General features: G+C 37.0%; 1 protein-coding gene across 3 annotated transcripts in view; it reads left to right on the top strand.

The window, feature by feature from the left end:
• Chd6 (chromodomain helicase DNA binding protein 6) overlaps nt 1-17,891 on the top strand; it is a 166,545-nt gene that overhangs the window by 11,799 nt on the left and 136,855 nt on the right. For all 3 annotated transcript variants that reach the window (XM_048810933.1, XM_048810932.1, XM_048810934.1), the window contains exon 2: nt 9,201-9,256. In XM_048810933.1, the coding sequence (XP_048666890.1) occupies nt 9,224-9,256 (33 nt within the window). In that variant the 5' untranslated portion in view covers nt 9,201-9,223. The remainder of the gene's footprint in view (nt 1-9,200; nt 9,257-17,891) is intronic.

The following is a 17,891-nucleotide window of genomic DNA, read 5'->3' on the forward strand; positions in this document are numbered from 1 at the left end:
GGGGGGGGGGGGTGCTCAAGCAACTACATGTGTGATTTTTATTTTCTTATTATTTCCAGTAAGAACTTGCCTCTGCTGATTATTATCTATGTTCAGATTCTATTAACATGTTTACTTTGTTTCTTGCTGTCTTGGATAGCTATCACATGGATTTTATTCCTTAGCATAAATCACTCCAAAATAATTTTTACAATTCAGAATAAAAATGGAAAGCTTTATGAGTGTTAATGAACAGAAATACCTAGTTATATCTGGTCTTTATTTGTATTTATTATATTAATTATTTGTATAAAATGATTGTTCTCTGTATGTAGTATTATCTGAAAGGTCCATCTATCTTGTCTAAAATTTGCTTTTAAGGTCCTCTTGGATGATGGTTTTATTAAGCTGTTTTAATTGCTTCCTATTCAATCTGTCCATGGATTAAAACCATCCCCTGCCACAGCCTTGCCTTATGTGCCATGTGGTCTTTACTTTTTTCCCCTCCTTCTGTACCAGTTTCCTCAAAATATTTTGGATTTCTGCCCATATAGTTATGACTCAGGTTTTATCTCCAGAATATGACATAAATGAAACCACTCAGTATATAGTCTTTTCAGTTTGGCTTTTTTCTCTTAGCATAATGCATTTGAGATTCATCTGTGTCTCCTATATCAGTAGTTTGTTCTTTTTTATAGCTGTTTTAAAAATATATCCAATACCCTTTTACAGTTTTTTAAAATATATATTTATATCTTTCTGTGTTTTCTTTGCAAACATGAAAAGAAGATCTCTTCAGAGTCATTTTTGGTGCCCTAGTATGAGGACTTATCATTTCGATGTTAACACAATAACAGAAGCCTTTTCTCATGTAACTTTGAATATTCTAGTTGTACAGAAATGTTTCCACTAAATCATAGAGTTATCTTTGAAAAGAAAGAGTGACCATTTGTTATTTGAATGCTCTTCCATTGTTGGTTAGTGGACGTGAGCTTCGGAGACTATAAAATAAAAAATCAGGCTGGATGTGGTGGTACACACCTGTAATCCCAGCAGCCCACTAGGCTGAGATTGCTAGTTTGAGGCCAGCCTCAGCAACTTAGTGAGGTCCTAAGCAACTTAGTGAGACCCTGTCTCACAGTAAAAAATAAAAAAAGGACTGGACATGTAGCTCATTGGTGAAGCACCCAATCCCCCAAACCAGTAAAACAACAAACATACATAGAGTACAAAAAGTATTATTGAGTGTTAAAAGTATGTTAACTATAAATAGTGGGGTGGGGGGAAGGAAGGAAGGATGAGAGGGAGAGGGAGAAAAGAATGGGAAAGGCTGAAAGATAAAGTTGAGGAAACTTACTAGAAAATAAAACATGAAGAGATTGGGGGGAGGGGACAGGATTAGAATCCAGCCTGAAAGGTCCATCATTCAAATATAGTAACAGGAGTTCCATTAAAAGAAAACAATAGAGAAGGAATTATGAAGAAATAATACAAGCAAATCTCTCAGAACTGAATGGCCTTCATTTCCAGAATGTGTAAGCATCTACTAGGTATCCAATATCATGGATGAAAATAGCTCTAAGGCACATCATTATGAAAGGATGATTCCAGAAACTTTCTAAGAGAGAAGAGATGTCACCAATAAATGATCAGGAATCAGAATGACTCAGATTCTTCAACAGAGATGGTAGAAGGAGCAGGACAATGGGCTGTATTTTCAAAATTCCAAGGAGAAATTGACTTCCAACCTGTGATTTGCCACCATCAAGGTAGAATAGAAACATTTTCAGTCATGAAGGTCCCAAGAACTCACCTCTCATTCAGATAAATAAAGAGTTATTGGACATTAGTCTTCACAAAAAATAGGAGTATAAACCTAAAGAACAGAAACCTGTAAGCCCAGCCTTGAGAGAGATGGATGGGGTGCATCCCAGGAGGATGGAGAGAAGGAACTCCGGAAGGTGGTTTTGAAGCAGGTTGGAGAAAATGATGTCTGATGGAGGACCCCAGATAAATTGACCCATTATAGAAAATTGACTCAGATTGAGAAGCATTTTAAGGTTGGTTTTTGTTTTGTTTTTAATTTTAAGATTTAAGATTTGAGTTTTGGTATAAGTTAGTGATTCATAGAAAGCAAATTTAATCTTAAAATGAGATAACAATTATCTTTAGGGGAGAAAAATCACAAAAAAGTTTTAATACTATAGTTAGTTTATAGCTTCTGTGAATTAAATAATGATTTAATAAACAGTAGTACTAACTATTGGAAAGATAACACTTCATCTCTCAAAGCAGGGAAACTTCCTGTTTTCATGAAGTTCTATTGAAACAACTATATCCACTTGCTTGAACACTACAACTGCTTTTACACTGCTGCAGAACTGAGTACGATAATCCTTCTAGTCCCTGATTTCACTTTGTATGGTTTGAGTTACCCACAGTCAATTGTCCAAAAATATTAAATGGAAAATTTCAGAAATAAATAATTCATAAGGGGTTGGGATGTAGCTCAGTGGTAGAGTGCTTGTCTAGCATGTCTGAGGTCCTGGGCTCAATCCCCAAAACCCTCAAAACAAAAAACCAAAACACCTCCTTGAATTTTCATTTGCATGCCATTCTGAGTAGCATGATGAAATCTTGTTCTATCCTGCTCCTTCCTGCCATGAGATGTAAATTATCTCCTTTTCCAGTGTATCTGTGCTGTGTGTACTGTATACACCTGTCCATCTGTCACATAGTAGCTGTTTGGTTATCAGATTGACTGTGGAGCTATCACAGTGCTTGTGTTCAAGTAACCTTATTTTACTAACAGTGGCCCCAAAGTTCAAGAACAGTGATGTTGGCAATTTGACTATGCCAAAGAGAAACCATTAAATTCTTTCTTTAAGTGAAAAGGTGAAAGAAAGTACAGTAAGCTATTTTGAGAGGGAAAAAAAAAGAGCACGTTCATATAACTTCTGTTACAGAATAATAATATTATTATATTAGTTATTTTTATTAATATCTTACTGTGCCTAATTTATAGGTTAAACTATATCACAAATATGTATGCATAGGACAAAACAGTATAGATGAGGTACTCTACACTTTCAGACATTGCTCATCAGTAAGTGGGGTAGGTGTCTGTAGTTGCAGTTGAGACAGTATGGCTTGCAAAGCCGAAAATATTTAGCATCTGGCCTTTTATAAAAATATTTCCTGACTTTGTTCTATAGGAAGAGGTAAAAATTGATATAAAAACTAATAGAATAACATGTGACTTAGAAATGATGGAAGGAAGCCGAGGGGAACAGCTGAAGATCAGATGATTGCCTCTAGGACGAGTGAATCAGGAGAGGGGAGGAGTAGTCAGGATGATTATTTTCTGTTTTAAGCTTTGTGTTATTGTTAAATTCTTAAGCTAAAAGTATGAATGAAGACTGTGGAGAAATTTGGATTAGGACAAAATAAACAAGAAAGAAATAAATAGAGTTCAATAGTTATGATAAAGCGGAAACTGAAAGCCTTCTCTGTCAACATAGCTTTCCCATTTGTTCAGTTACTCATCCCACAAATAATCATGTAAGAATACAAATGACAGTCACTGAGCTCTATTCCATAGCTAGTGGCACACACAGACAGGTAAAAGATGACAACATGGTGGTATTGCTGTCATAGTTTATCATGAGATGCTTGTGTACAACATGATACTGGACCCAAGTTTTAAGCATAAGAAGCCAGATAAGGCATGATGATGGGAGAATTTTCAGGCAGAGTCAGACTGAACAGGACCTGAGTGGACAGGGCAGGGGTTGGGACCTGCAGGTGTTCAGTATCATTGGATTTTAGGATAGAAAATGATGTCAGAACATAGATAAGGACCAGAGGCCAGTTCTTTTACACAGAACTCTGTACTCTGAGAAGGGTGGGGTGAGAGAGATTGTGTGTATGTATCAAAGAGAGAATAGATAGGGACTTAGGAGGCTATTTCAGGTAAAAATGATGAAAAAAAAAATGTGAAAACAAACCAAAGTGGTGGAGGAATTTTAAAGGAGTTAAGGGAAAGGAAAAAGAATGACTCCTAATTTGGGGTTGTGGCAGGTTGTGGGACATTAACCTCTAATAGGGGACACAGGAGCAGGTGTGTGTATATATATATAAAGTGTTTTGAAGAATTGTAGGGATTTTTGGTGGAACCTGTGGAATACCTCATTAAAACTGGACAGGATTGGGTAGATGCATCCACTTCAAGGTCAGGAGGAAAACTTGGGTTTGGGAATGTACAGTGGTCATTGTGTAGAGAGAGGAAGTTTGGAAGTTGAGTAGAAAAGGGAGTCCATGTGCTGTTGAGAGCACTGAATCCTGGGAAGAGTAACTGGACTTTGTGGTAGGAGGAGTCTAGGAGGAAGCAGAGCCGTAAAGCCTGAAGTCAGAGGGAAATCAGGAGAGAATGGCCTTGAAGAAACCAGTGGGATGAGAATTTTAAAAGAGGAAATGGTTCATATTTTAAATGCTGCAAGTAAGTCAGAATAATTAGGGAATCATTTCTAAAAACAGCTTTAGGAAAGTATATGGATGAAAGTTAAATTTCAGGTATATGAAGGATTTGTTAGCGTTGTTACTATTTCGAGTTGAACCTGTTCATTGAGAGGAGGGATAGAGAGAGGTTTAGTTATAATTTTAGGAGGAAAAATGATCTCTCCCCTCAACAAGTGTTTGTTGAGCTACAAACCCATGGCTGCCATATAGTTCTTGATTACCATGTACCAGACACCATAAGTTGTCACTCCTTTTAATTCTCCTAAGACCCTGTGAGGCAGGTATTGTCACCATTTGACAAATCTTTGAAAGAGATTTTGTATCTCTAATCTCATTAGAACCTGGATTCGGACTCTGATTTTTAGCACTGCACATCTCTGCTTTAAAAATATTTTCTTATAGCCGGGCACGGTGGCTCACGCCTATTCCCAGTGGCTTGGGAGGCTGAGACAGGAGGATCTCAAGTTCAAAGCCAGCCTCAGCAAAAATGAGGTGCTAAGCAACTCAGTGAGACACTGTCTCTAAATTTAAAAATACAGAATAAGGCTGGGGATGTGGCTCAGTGGTTTAGTGCCCCTGAGTTCAATCACTACAACCAGCCCCCACCCCCACCCCCAAAATCTTCTTATAAAGACCTTCAAGCCTAGCAAAAGATATAAAATATCCAGTCCAACTTGTGTCATGAAGCTTAATAAATAAAACAGGGCAGCTTAATAAATGGGAAACTGAGGGCTTTCTCATCCACTAGACTCTATGGTCATGAATGTCTCAGAAGGTTTGGTAAGAGGTGCTTGGATAGGGGTTTAAGGAAATGGCATTCCCCTGGAAGGTTCTGCTTTTTGATTAACTTTTCCCAAATGACTTTTCCTTGTGTCTTATTACATTCCCTTCTAAGATCAGCACTCTATAACAATGTGGGATTGCCTTATTTACTCCTACTGTTGTTAAACAGTGGTTATTGAGGACCTGCCTAAAGGTTGAAGATGGGCATAAATAGATTATGAAAATACATTTATTGCAGAAAATTTGAGGGGTTGCTTCCCACATACTCTTTATCCCTACATGCCTGGTCAGTTACATCTACTATCGTCTTTTGTGAATGTATAAGCTATAATAGAAGTCTGCTCTGTATGCATTTTTCTTTGTGACAGCAGCCAGTCCACTAATGAAATAGATCCTTTTGCTGATTAGGGATTGTTAGGATGGCAGACTTCTTAAGATACAGTGAATTTAAATGACTTTTGTGGATAAGTGATTAAATAGTGTGAACCTGATGTTTGTTATTTTTAAGTGTCCATAAGATAGCATTGAGGAACTTAGAAATGGCACAGGTACTGTTGGGCAGAATTTTTTAACTAAAGAGGAAAATGATGATGATGATGATGATGATGATTGAGGAGGAGGAGGAAGAGAAGCAGCAGAAGCAGCAGCAGCCACCTATTTTTTAAAATAGAAACATTGTTAGGTGGTGAAGATAGCAAGGAATGGGAACTTTTATACTGTTTGTTTTTTATATTATTGGCTGCATGTCTTTTCAGGAAGGTAAAAATTAAATGCTGCATTCATACCCAAACATTGAGATGCAGTGAGGAGACCAGATTTCATGTGATTCAGAAGTTATACATGTGATTTTTTTCCCTTTGTTGACAGATTCCCTGGTTTACCCATGAAGGGCTTTGGAATCATGTGTTTCTAGTTAAGTATTGAGACTACTTGCTTTGTTCTTTATTAAGTCAAAATGATCTAATCACAACTTCTGAGTGATGGCAGCACATCAGCAAAAGCCATTAAATCATTTCCAGTGTGTGTGGAAGTACAAGCTTAGGGTGTATTGGTTCACCTATTCCTGGTACATAAAATTTAGCTTTACAAAATGATTAAATAGGTGTGTGTGTGTGTGTGTGTGTGTGCGCGCGCGCTGTGTGTTCTTTAAGTATCATAAAAAGAGTTTAAAAACTAGAGGTAATTTAAGGGAGGATTAGGATGTGAGGTGCTATTCAGAGAAGCAAAAGTTAAGGAATGCTATTGAGCATCTATTGATGTGTTGATAATGGCTGTTATTTTGTGGGGTAGTAACAAGCCAACATATGTTGATCCATAGGGGTGCTAAAAATGATCTGACAGTAATAACTTGAGGTTTGCCAGGGATTGCTTTCAGTGAACTAGAGCAGTTATTCTTACAGTCACATAACTCCTGCTCTCTTTGATTTCATACATACACATACAAGAGGTGGGGGGTGGAGTTTGGTTTAGAATTTTCATCACCTTTTTTCTTTGAGCTTTACTCCAGCCCCACTTCTTCCTCAGTCTTCTGGCCTGAATTCATCTGCCTCCTCTTAGGAGTATCTGGAGGCAGCCCCAAGGAGTGGTGGTCCTTCACAGTATCTCCCACTGTGATAGCACTTGCATATTCCACCCACTTCCTCCCTCAGCTTCTTCTAAGACTCAGGTGTATTTCCTCCTGGTTCATGTCCATGTTATCTTCCTTAAAGTGGAACTCCCCCAAAAGGATTAGAACATTTTAAAGATCTAGTGGCCCATTGCCTGAGTGATGTTCAGGAAGCTTGAAACAGTTAAAAGTGCCATTAGCAGTGATAAATAGGACCTGTTTTCCCACATTCCTAACAATGTTAGGAATCTGTCTATTTGCATGCTAGTTTGTGATACTGAATCAGAATTTTTGTTTTTTGGTGGGGTGGGGGGGTTATTGGGGATTGAACTCAGTGTACCATTGAGCCACATCCCCAGCCCTATTTTGTATTTTATTTAGAGATAGGGTCTCGCTGAGCTGCTTAGTGCCTTGATTTTTGCTGAGGCTGGCTTTGAACTCACGATCCTCCTGTCTCAGCCTCCCTAGATGCTGGGATTACAAAGTGTGTGCCACCATGCCGTGCTAGAAATTGGATTTTTCGTGTCTTTACTGTTTTGTGATTGCATCAGTTCTTCATATATTAGACCTTTTTTTTTGGCATTTGTGAATTTTAAAAAATCTTTTAATAATTTCATTTTGTTGGTCAGAATTTTGAGTACATTTGGCTTATTATTGGTAATAATTAAAAAAAAATTTAGCTGTAGATGGACATAATACCTTTATTTATTTGTTTGTTTAATTTTATGTGGTGCTGAGGATCAAACCCAGTGTCTCACACATGTGAGGCAAGTGCTCCACCACTGAGCTACACCCCCAGCCCCAATAGAACCCCTTTTTATTAGCTGGAATTCCCCCCCACCCAACTCCTTTCTTCATTTCAGGATTTGTGGTAGTTTGTGATTGTTGAGAATGCCATTTTTCTGGGTCTGATAATTTGAAATTGATAAATAAAGTAAATAAGCTTACACTAACATAATTTACCTAGGACTCTTTAAATTTCAATTTTTTGTAGGAAATTGACATATTATGGTTGTGTGTATTATTAGGGGTATAAGATGATGTTAGTATTTACAAACATAATATGGAAGAATTAAATCAAACTAAATTACATGTCTACCACCTCAAATGCTTATCTTACTATTTAAATAAAACTCTACTTAAGCTCTCTTACCACATTCATTTGGATATGGGAAATAATTATGAAACTTAAGAATAATTGTGTGTCTCTGGAATAATTTCCTAGGCCCTCAGTGTTCTGTTTCTGTGTTGGATATCCAGGAAATCAAAGTAAACAAAAAGTGTAAAACAAGTGTCTACATTTAACCTCAGGTCAGAAGCCAAGATTCACTGATGTCTGTCCCCCATTGTTTGAACCTTAGGGAAGTGAGAGCTTCAGACCTTAGTCAGTCCCTGTATTTACTGATGCAGGCAATCCCAAATTCTGGGTGTTCTGGACTAGGGTTCTTTCCCCTCTCTAGGACTCTCCATTGCACACTTGTAAAGCCAGGCTCAACAAGTGTTGACAAGTCCAATGTTGTGAGGACATTATGGTTGGACTGGAGATGGGGGCTTAAGTCCTGAATAGAATAAAATCCATCATTTAAAAAATCATATTAAGGGGGCTGGGATTGCGGCTCAGTGGTAGAGCGCTCGCCTGGTGTGTGCAAGGCCCTGGGTTTCATTCTCAGCACCACATAAAAATAAATAAATAAAAATAAAGGCATTGTGTACAACTAAAATAAATAAATATTTTTTAAAAATCATATTAAGTATTGTAATGGAACTTATTTCATCATGTAATAATGTAGATGATTTAAAACATAATATGAGTACTTACAGTGAAATGTAAGCATGCCTGCCCCATCTGATAACCCAACTCTTCCTGTCTCACTCCTTAGATTACTTTGAACTCCCTTAGCTTTCTTTCTTAATGTCTGTATTCTATGGGTTATAGTGATTTGTCCATTGTAGCCATTATTTATTGGCTTTCTTCTAAAAGGGATGAGGGCTGACCTTATTTCCATCCCCTTTCCCCGTCGTTCTCAGTTATTGAGACTTTCCGTTACTTCCTAGCTTTAATAGTCAGTATCTTTTATAACTTATATGATCTGCAAGGACAATTTCTTCTTGATTTCGTCCCATCTGGAACAGTAACTTAGGGTGTTATAAGGTGGTTAGGTCTACACTTAGGGATCCAGAGGTTGTTGAACATCATGTTCTATGGAATTAATCCCCAATTTTGATTTCCTTGTGTGTCACAGTTATTATGGAAATAATCTAAAATGTTTAGTTTTGGGTTTTATTGTAATCTTGGCCTTTTTATGTTTTACAGAAATAAATACCTTACTTCAATAGATGAAAATGAAAATACAGAAGAAAGAGAAGCAGGTAAGTGGCTTCTCTTCTTTCAAGTGAACACCTTTAGTGTGCTTTGTGCTGTTAATGAGAGGACACTGGCAGTGTTGGCTCACATCTTAATCACTGTTAGTTTCCTATTGCCTCTGTTTTCCACTCTCCTTGTGTTAACAGACTATATTCTGAATGACAATACATGGATTCTTCTTTTGCTCAGGTCTTCTCAATATAGTAGTAATGGAATGAAGATTGCAAATCAGAGTCTTATTTCAAATTAGCTGTGTAAAATGTTTGATCTCTTGAGACAGCTTTCCAATTCTTTACAATTTATATATTGGTCATTTGGGATATTTAGTTTACTATCATTCTTTTATTTATAAAGTTCTTGTTTATAATGATATGTGGAGGGTTTCTCCCAGAGGAAGTAATGAACTAGTTGGAAGGAAGTAACTGTCAACTATTTGATGTTTGGTTTCTTGAGGGGGAGGGAGGGAAGTTCATAATAACTTTATACCATGTGAATCCTCCAGGATCCCTTTCCTTAGTTGCTATTTCTGTTCCCCAGTTGTTGGTTTTTTTTATATTGAAAGGAACCCTGAGACCCCGGTCAAGTGACTCATGGAAGTGAGACGTGGAGATCTGCCTGTCTCTTGTAAACAGTCTATCTCTGATAGGCTAGTTTTCTTTTTACAGAATTGGGTAATAACCCAGTAACTGAAGAATCTTAGTCCCTGCTTTTCACCAGGAACCTGTGCATAATGGCTTAATGGGACCAGCCACTTTCCTCTCCCGTTTTCTCCTAGGGTGAAATAGGGATATGGTTACAAAGACTACCTTTGGACTGACTGTCCCTTTGATTTGTGGAAGTGGCTAATTAACACGCTGCCAGTTCTTAACAGAAAGAGTGCTGACTAAATAATATCTGCACACTGGGTTTCTGTGTGTCCTATTGAGTTGTCAGCTGGTAGGCAAGCACTACAGAGAACACCATTTTATCTGCCAGGAATTTATCCTGTGTATATACGCAGACAGGCAAAATTGTGTGTACAAGGCTTTAGCAAAAACGGAAAGGAACCCACATAGCCGTCACAAAGGGAACTGTTTAAGTAAGCACATCCATCTAGTAGAATATTATGCCACTGTTAAAAAAGAATGCATTACCAAAGACTTCCCAAATGCTTAAAACTATTGCCATTTATGACAGATGGGTAGTTTTGTAGTTCTTAAATAAATTTGTGGTATTTAACTTTTTAAACATTCTTTAAGGTAAGTTTTTATTCAAATGAAAGCATTCTATACCACTTACCTCAAAATGAATTCTGGTATCTTTCTTTCATGGTTTTATTGGTTTGTATTAAGACTTACGGTGTCAGTCAGCTGTTATGTAGATGAGTTTTCATTTTAGACCTCACAATAGTGTCAGTGAGCAGTGAGGTTTTTATTTAAAAGTTAATATTAGCTATGGTAGAGGAGCAGGTTAAATAAGTGGAGCTACTTTCAAGAAGAGTTTTATCAATATTGAGGTTAGGTCATACTGGCCCCTGAACTGGAAGAAGATGCAGGGCATGAAAATAGAAAATATTATTGAAGCTAAAGCAATATATAGGCTCCAGGATTGAGCATGTACTAGAGAGTTCAGTTCCTGTAGAGCAGAATAAACCTGGGCTTTATACGATGGAACAGGTTTAAAATTCCTACTCTAACACTTAGGTAACTTTGGTCAAGTTCAGCCTCATTTTTCTACAACGGGAATAGTCATGCATACCTCACATGTAGAAAAGGATTAAAGGAGTAATTTGTCAATTCTTTAGTATTCAAAATGTCAGTGACAAAAATATCTTCAGTATAATGGTAAAAGTAAACATCAAACTTTATTTTATGAAGATTCTAAGGCATTAGAAGTAGTAGTAAATAAAACATCTGTTTTTTTAAAAAACCTCATTCCTATTAGTTTATTTTTCTTCTGGAGAAAAATGACATGTAAATGCATTCTGATCATGAAAATTCTTCATTTCCCTATAGAATCTTATCAAGATTCAGCAATAAATAATCAGAATTCAGTAATAAAGAACCATGTTTCTTATTAACCAGGAAGATTATAATAGGAGTAGTGTGCCAAGAACAAAGCATTTAGAGATTGTTTTTGTATTGCCTAAGGAAATGTAAGAAAAATACTTTAATAAGACATTTAAAAATGAATCACTTAACAGTCTTTCACTGTCTTAAAAAATAATCTTCCTCTAAGAAATGTATATATTTTAATTCCTAAGATGACTAAGCATTAAGCAGGAAAATATTTAGCTAGAGACATAAAATGTGAATTCTTTCTCTGAAAACCTGTGTAGCACTATAAATGCATAGTACAGCTGAAAATACTTCTTCGTAAGGGGACATATTCTCACATTACTGATGACAACAGGAATATTGATTTTTCATCTCAGCTCCTTGATACTAAGGGAAATATAAATATGACAAACATTATGAGATACATAATATATAATATGGTCTACGGGCACTTGTAATCTGAAGAGGTAAGAAGAGTTTTGGTACATTATCTCCCATATAGAGCAGTAAACATAAGAAGATGTAATATTGTAAGTAGAATTAAAAATTGGAGCCGTAACCAGGGGGCAACCCAGACTTGAATAACTATGGGAGAACCATGCTCTCATGACTCTTCCAAGAATTGTTTAAGCAGAGCCTTCTTAAGTCCTTTAGAGAATACAAAGGAGGTAGCTAGAGTTTCCTTAATGCGTGCTGTAGGAATCTCAAAAGACCTTTGGATTATTAGACTTATTTCCTTCCCTGGAATGAATATTAATATAAATTGTTCACTAAACAAATATTTGTTAACTTTTTCAGTATTTATTCATCTAAGAAATATTTGAGTTTTACTTGAGGCCCGATTAAGCAATGACTTTAAAAAAAGTTTCTCTTACGAAATGTATAGTCTGATTACAGGTAGTTAAAGTTGGGGGTGGCATATGCCTTGGAGGAGCCAGGATTTTACATTGAGGGTGAAAGAGTAACGCTTTGGAATTGGAGTATGTGAGGGTATAGGTAATGTCAGCCTTACCAAGGAACTTTAGAGTATTTTAGGAAAAGTGGTATCTCTTGTGGTGGGGCGCAGGTTTCAGCCAGGTTTCAGAAGAGGAAAATGTGATATATGGTTGGGTTTGGGAAGATGCAGCATGTGGCAGTAGGAGAAAGGAAAGGCCTGAAATCAGATGCTAAAGTTTGGGTGGTAACTAAAGGTGAACTAGAGAAAAGATTTATCTATCACAAAGTTCCCAAAACAGTTGGTTCCCAAAGCAGCGGGGGAGGTAAGGACTCAGATTTCTAGGAAGATGTTTTCTATGAATATGGATGACCAAATCATGGTACATAATTCAGAGTCGTAAAAAGGAAGAATAGCAAATTGCTAATAGAGATGAGCAAATAATTCTTACCTAAGACTTTTCTGCCTTATCCTACTGAAGATCTGATGCTCATGGCTAATACTAGTCAGATCTTTAGTTTATAGTCATTGGAAGGCCTTTTCAACAGTTCAGAATAGTTAGTAAATTTTCCAGTTGAACCAAGATTCAAAACATCCCCACTGTGGAATCATATTTCAAAAGGACCTTACCCAACTCATCTCTTCTTGCAAAAAAAGAAAAGAAATCTGAGCATTAAATGATAAAATGTTTTCCCCTCCTTTTAACATACCTTAGCAGATTTGTTTTCATCATTCTGATTTAGTGTTCTGAAATGTATACTTGAGACAAAATGGAGTAACCTGGCTGGTGTAAGAAGGCTGACTCATTTCCTGTGAGGTATGATGAGTGAAGCTAGGACCCTGTGACCTTGAAGAAGTGAAGACTCAAGGGCATCTCATGGGACAGAGGTTAAATGTATCCGTTGTTGATCTTGTCCACATGGATAGAGTTACAGGAAGATAGGCATGAGGAAGAGTATCCTGAGAAGTTGAGCTGCCCAACTGTGGCATGTGCCTGTGAGCAGTAAGCACCCTGTCTTCTTACTGGAAGAGAGATGGGAGTTTGGGTTTTAATGACCTCAAACATCCATCTTGACCAGAATTCTAGGGTTTGCCCAAATATTTAGGTTTATAAGACGGAATTATGAGATATAAAATAGTAGTTTAAGAAGTAAGCTGCTAATTTTTTAAATTCTATGAATAAAGAGGCTTTAAGTCTGTTTACATGTAGAAAACATTGAAAAAAAGAAGACAGCTTAAAAGCTTATAGAATTGCCTTATCTTGTGTTCTGGCCAGAGGATTCTGGGAAGATCTGGTAGTCAGGCCTTTGCAGCATCTTGTAAGGCCTGACTGCCAGATCTTCCCAGAATCTGCGGATCTGCGGCATTTTTTGCTCACACACAAGTGTTGATGCAACTGTGGAGAATTGTCTTCCTCTATCTAACTTTGTTTACCCTTGGGAAAACTAGAACCAAATAGAAGAGTATTTTTTTTACATTTTTTAAAATATTTATATTTTAGTTGTAGTTGGACACAATACCTTTATTTCACTTATTTATTTTTATGTGGTGCTGAGAATTGAACCCAGGATCTCACACGTGCGAGGCAAGCGCTTTACCACTGAGTCACAACTCCAGCCCCCGAAGAGTATTATTTAAAAAAAATTATTATTTTTTCTTTAAAAAGCAGAAGTGCACAGCAACTCCTTTCCATTTTTATGTGGCTTATAACTTACTTATTAACTCCCCAACTGGTCCCTCAGCTGATCGTTTTACTAATAATATGGTTAAGAATAAATTTGCAATTTCTCAAGAACTGTATTAGTCAGCTTTCCATTACTATGAAAAAAAAAAATACCTGAAAGAAGCAACTTAAAAGGAGGAGAAAGGCTTATTTTGGCTCTCAGTTTCAGAGGTTTAAGACACTTGGTCCTGTGTCTTTGGGCCTATGGCAAAGCAGTACATTGTGGCAGGAGAACATGGCAAAGCAATGACTGTTCACTTCATGGCAACCAGGAAGTGAAAGAAGAAGAGAGGACAGGGCTGGGATCCCAATAACCCTTCTATGGCACACACCCAGTAATTTACTTCCTCCCATCAAGTCCATTTCTTACAGGTTCCACCATCTCCCTATAGTGCTACAGGCTGGCAACTAAGCCTTTAATATATGGGTCTTGTGTTAAAACATTGAGAGATGCCTTCCAAACCATAATAGTTTCCTGCAATCAAAAGTTCTCATTTTGTTTTTTTTTTTAAAAAAAGAAGTTATCATTTTGTGAGGATAAGGGAAATATAGTGAAAGAGGAAGCATAGTGTGTTCCTGTGGGTGGTGGTTTTAGGTCTTCTGGTCACTGCCAAGTCTATGTTTGATATTCATTCGGTAACTCTCATCTTGGGACCCCTCTGGGTGAATTTGAAAAGTCTTAAGTCACTTACTTAATATAATTCTGCTGAAGTATTTATTCTTCATATATTTCTCATCTGATCTAGGAAACAAATGGATTTATGAGAAAATGGATAGAAGAAGAAAAGTTAATGAGTTGAATGGTTTGAGTAAGGGCTATTATGAAGCAGGCATTGGAAACAAAGGAGAGGTAGTTAGAACTTGTTACTGATCATGATTTCTCAGTTCTGTGTGTCTAAAATATGCATCAGTATGAAGTTATTGAAAGTACTGTCAATTGAAACAGGAGTCAAACTGACTGGAATCTTACCTTCACACTTACCAGCTGTGAGCTGCTTTCTGAGCTGCTTCTGTTTTGTAAAATGGAGTCCTTGGAACAACTTCTTATGGTTGTTTTGGTACCATAATAATATTTTAAGAAGCTTAGTATACAGCTGAGTACAGTCAGCATTTATTATCATCATTATTTACTTCCATTTTATCTTAAATATCAAAACAATCCTGGGTACCCAGAGTGTTTAAGACTAAAAGGTTGAGAATAGATAAAAAGAACCATTCCTTATCCACTAGCTCCAGGCGAAGGTCTCTCCTGGGTTTGTCTATTTCTGCGACATGGGCCGGAGTGGGTTCCCCTCTTTTTTGAAAATTATTGCACTGGGTCAAAATCTTTCCATTTGTTCTTAAATCCTTTTCAACTGCCCTGAGTTCTGTTTATTTAGATTTAAATCTTTAAGTATTTTTCCAGGAATATTGATTGTTTGAGGGTTGGAAGAGACTGGGAATCTAACCCAGGAGCACATTACCACTGAACTACATCCCCAGCCCTTTTTGTTTTTTATTTTGAAACAGGGTCTCACTAAGTTATTAAGGTCTCACCAAGTTATTAAGTGGCTGAAGCTGGATTCAAACTTGCCAACCTCCTGAGTCACTAAGATTTAAAGGTGTGTGACACCGTACCCAATGATGGATAATTTTTTAACATTTTTGTTAGTGCATTATAGTCATACATAATATTGGGGTTCATTTTGACATATTCATAAATGCATATAACATATTTTACTCCATTTCAGTTTCTGGTAATTCTTCTTTCCCTTCCCTTCTCCCTCCCTGGATTAATAATTGTGAATCAAAGGAACAGATTTTATTACTAGCAGTGCAGTTATGTGCTAGCATCATTGCATGCTTTTATCAGTCAGTTTCTTTCCATTTCATTGTGTTCTGTGCCTAGATTCTTGTCACAATTTAATTGTTGATGTAAAGCATCATATTGTTGGCACCTTGTGGTCGATCTCTGATCTGTTCCTTTTAAAGCCATTTTAAAGCCAAAGAATAGTGGCTTAATGTTCTATTCAGTAGAAACTGAAACAGACTTTTTTATGCTCTTTGCCATTTTCCCCATTCACCTCGAGACATGTGAAAGAAATATTTTTTGTTTTATGTTTTTGAATTTTCAACAAATATCTTTTCTAGGCTCCTAACAAGTTGCTTTTAAAAATAAAACCAATGTTTCCAGTGGATTACTGACTTCAAAACTCGGAATTTATATATTTTTATTACTAAATTTGATATTTGGGATACTTTCTCCTTTTCAACATTGAATGTGCTGCATTTCTTGGGTTTCTTTCCTCCCTCTAGGATGCCCAGCTCTGCCACTCTCTAGGAGTATAAAACTGGCAAGTTGCTTCCTTTCTCTGAATTACTTGTAAGGTGGTGGATAGACAAGATAAATTACCTATGGTTCCTGGGAATGGAATTGCTAAGATATCAGGTAGTTATATGTTTAGTTTTAGAAAGAACTATCTGAACTTTTCTTGACACAGGGGTATATACCATTGCATTTAACATGTTTAACTAAGTTAAACTGGTCTGGTCTTCCAGCAATGTGTCATGGATTAAAATTCTCAATGAAATGAGCTTTAACTTTTTGGCAGACAAAAGAGTTGAAATCTGAGCTCCTCTAATCTTCCTTTTCTCTCTGTACAGAGTGTCCATCTTGATTCTGACCTTGTAGTATCATTGTACAGATTAGAGATCATTCAGCATGCCTCACATAATCCTAGTATATCCATGTGACATGTGTGCAGTAAATATTAGCTGCTGCTATTGTTATTGCCTCTTGATTGAATCGCCCCTGCCTCTACCTTCTCTGGATAGCCCTTTCCTCAGAAAAAAGGCCTTGACATTATGTATGAGTTGAAGAGAGATCTTGATGTGACCTTCAGCAAGCTACTTTGGTAGACTTTTAAAGCCTCTTTAATAATCGAACCTATATCTCTTACTTTTTCAGTCTCTCCACCCTTGCATGCTATGAAAACTTTATCCCTGAGGGCTAAGTGTCCCAGAATTCAGTAATATCCTCAGGATGACCATGTACCCAACTCAGGCCTTTTTTTTTTGAATTGGATACTTGTCCCTCACTGAGAGTTTCCTTCTTGCCTCGTATTTTATTTAAAAAAAAAAAAAATTGTTTTAATTGTAGTAAAAAATACATGATATAAAATATACCATCTTAACCATTTTCTTATATTTGGTTTTAAACTCCTTTTATGTCTTCTTAGCTCCTCCTTTTCCTAAACCATCTCAAGTGCTGAATCAGCAATGATCCCCCCCTCCCCTTTACATAAGTAGTTAGTCCTGCCAGAACAACCAATTCCCTCTGAATTTGGGCTTGTTTATGAAGCTGATCTTTATTTATGATAAAGATCTATTTTTTTTCTTCTTTCATCTTTTTCTTCTGGGATTCTAAGTGTTATATTTGGGAGCATCAGGCTAGGGAAGAGCACTGGAAAATAAAAAACAGAAGGGGAAACACACAGCTGAATTTGCAGTCCCTGTCACTACCAGGGTGGACCAGGAAGTGTTAGCACAGACTGAGTAACCTGTCGATGGAGGGCACACACCATCTGGGCAAATATTTGTGTGCCTTTATCACATGCCAGTCCTCTGATTAGGAGAGCAAGCTTCTCACAAATGGTGCTGTTTCTAAGCCTTCATCTGAAGACAGTTGTAACCGTATTCCTGGAAAGCCTGCTGGTCTCTCTTGGGCTCTCCTTCAGTCATTTCTTTGTTCTAGTCCAAGGAGAGTGTGCTGTTCCCTGGAGCTAGCACCTGCATTATTGCCTGATTATTGCCAACCTTAGCATGGTTATGAAATGGCAGATAGTTATTGGAACACCAGACCTGAATGTATGAGATGAAACTTCTACTTCCAAGTGATGTTTCCTGAAAAGTGGTCACTTTAAGAGACTGTACTTTTTTTTTTTTTAAATAGTGCTCAAAAACAGCTT

This window comes from Marmota marmota, unplaced genomic scaffold, assembly GCF_001458135.2.
Source record: "Marmota marmota marmota unplaced genomic scaffold, marMar, whole genome shotgun sequence".
NCBI lineage: Eukaryota > Metazoa > Chordata > Mammalia > Rodentia > Sciuridae > Marmota > Marmota marmota.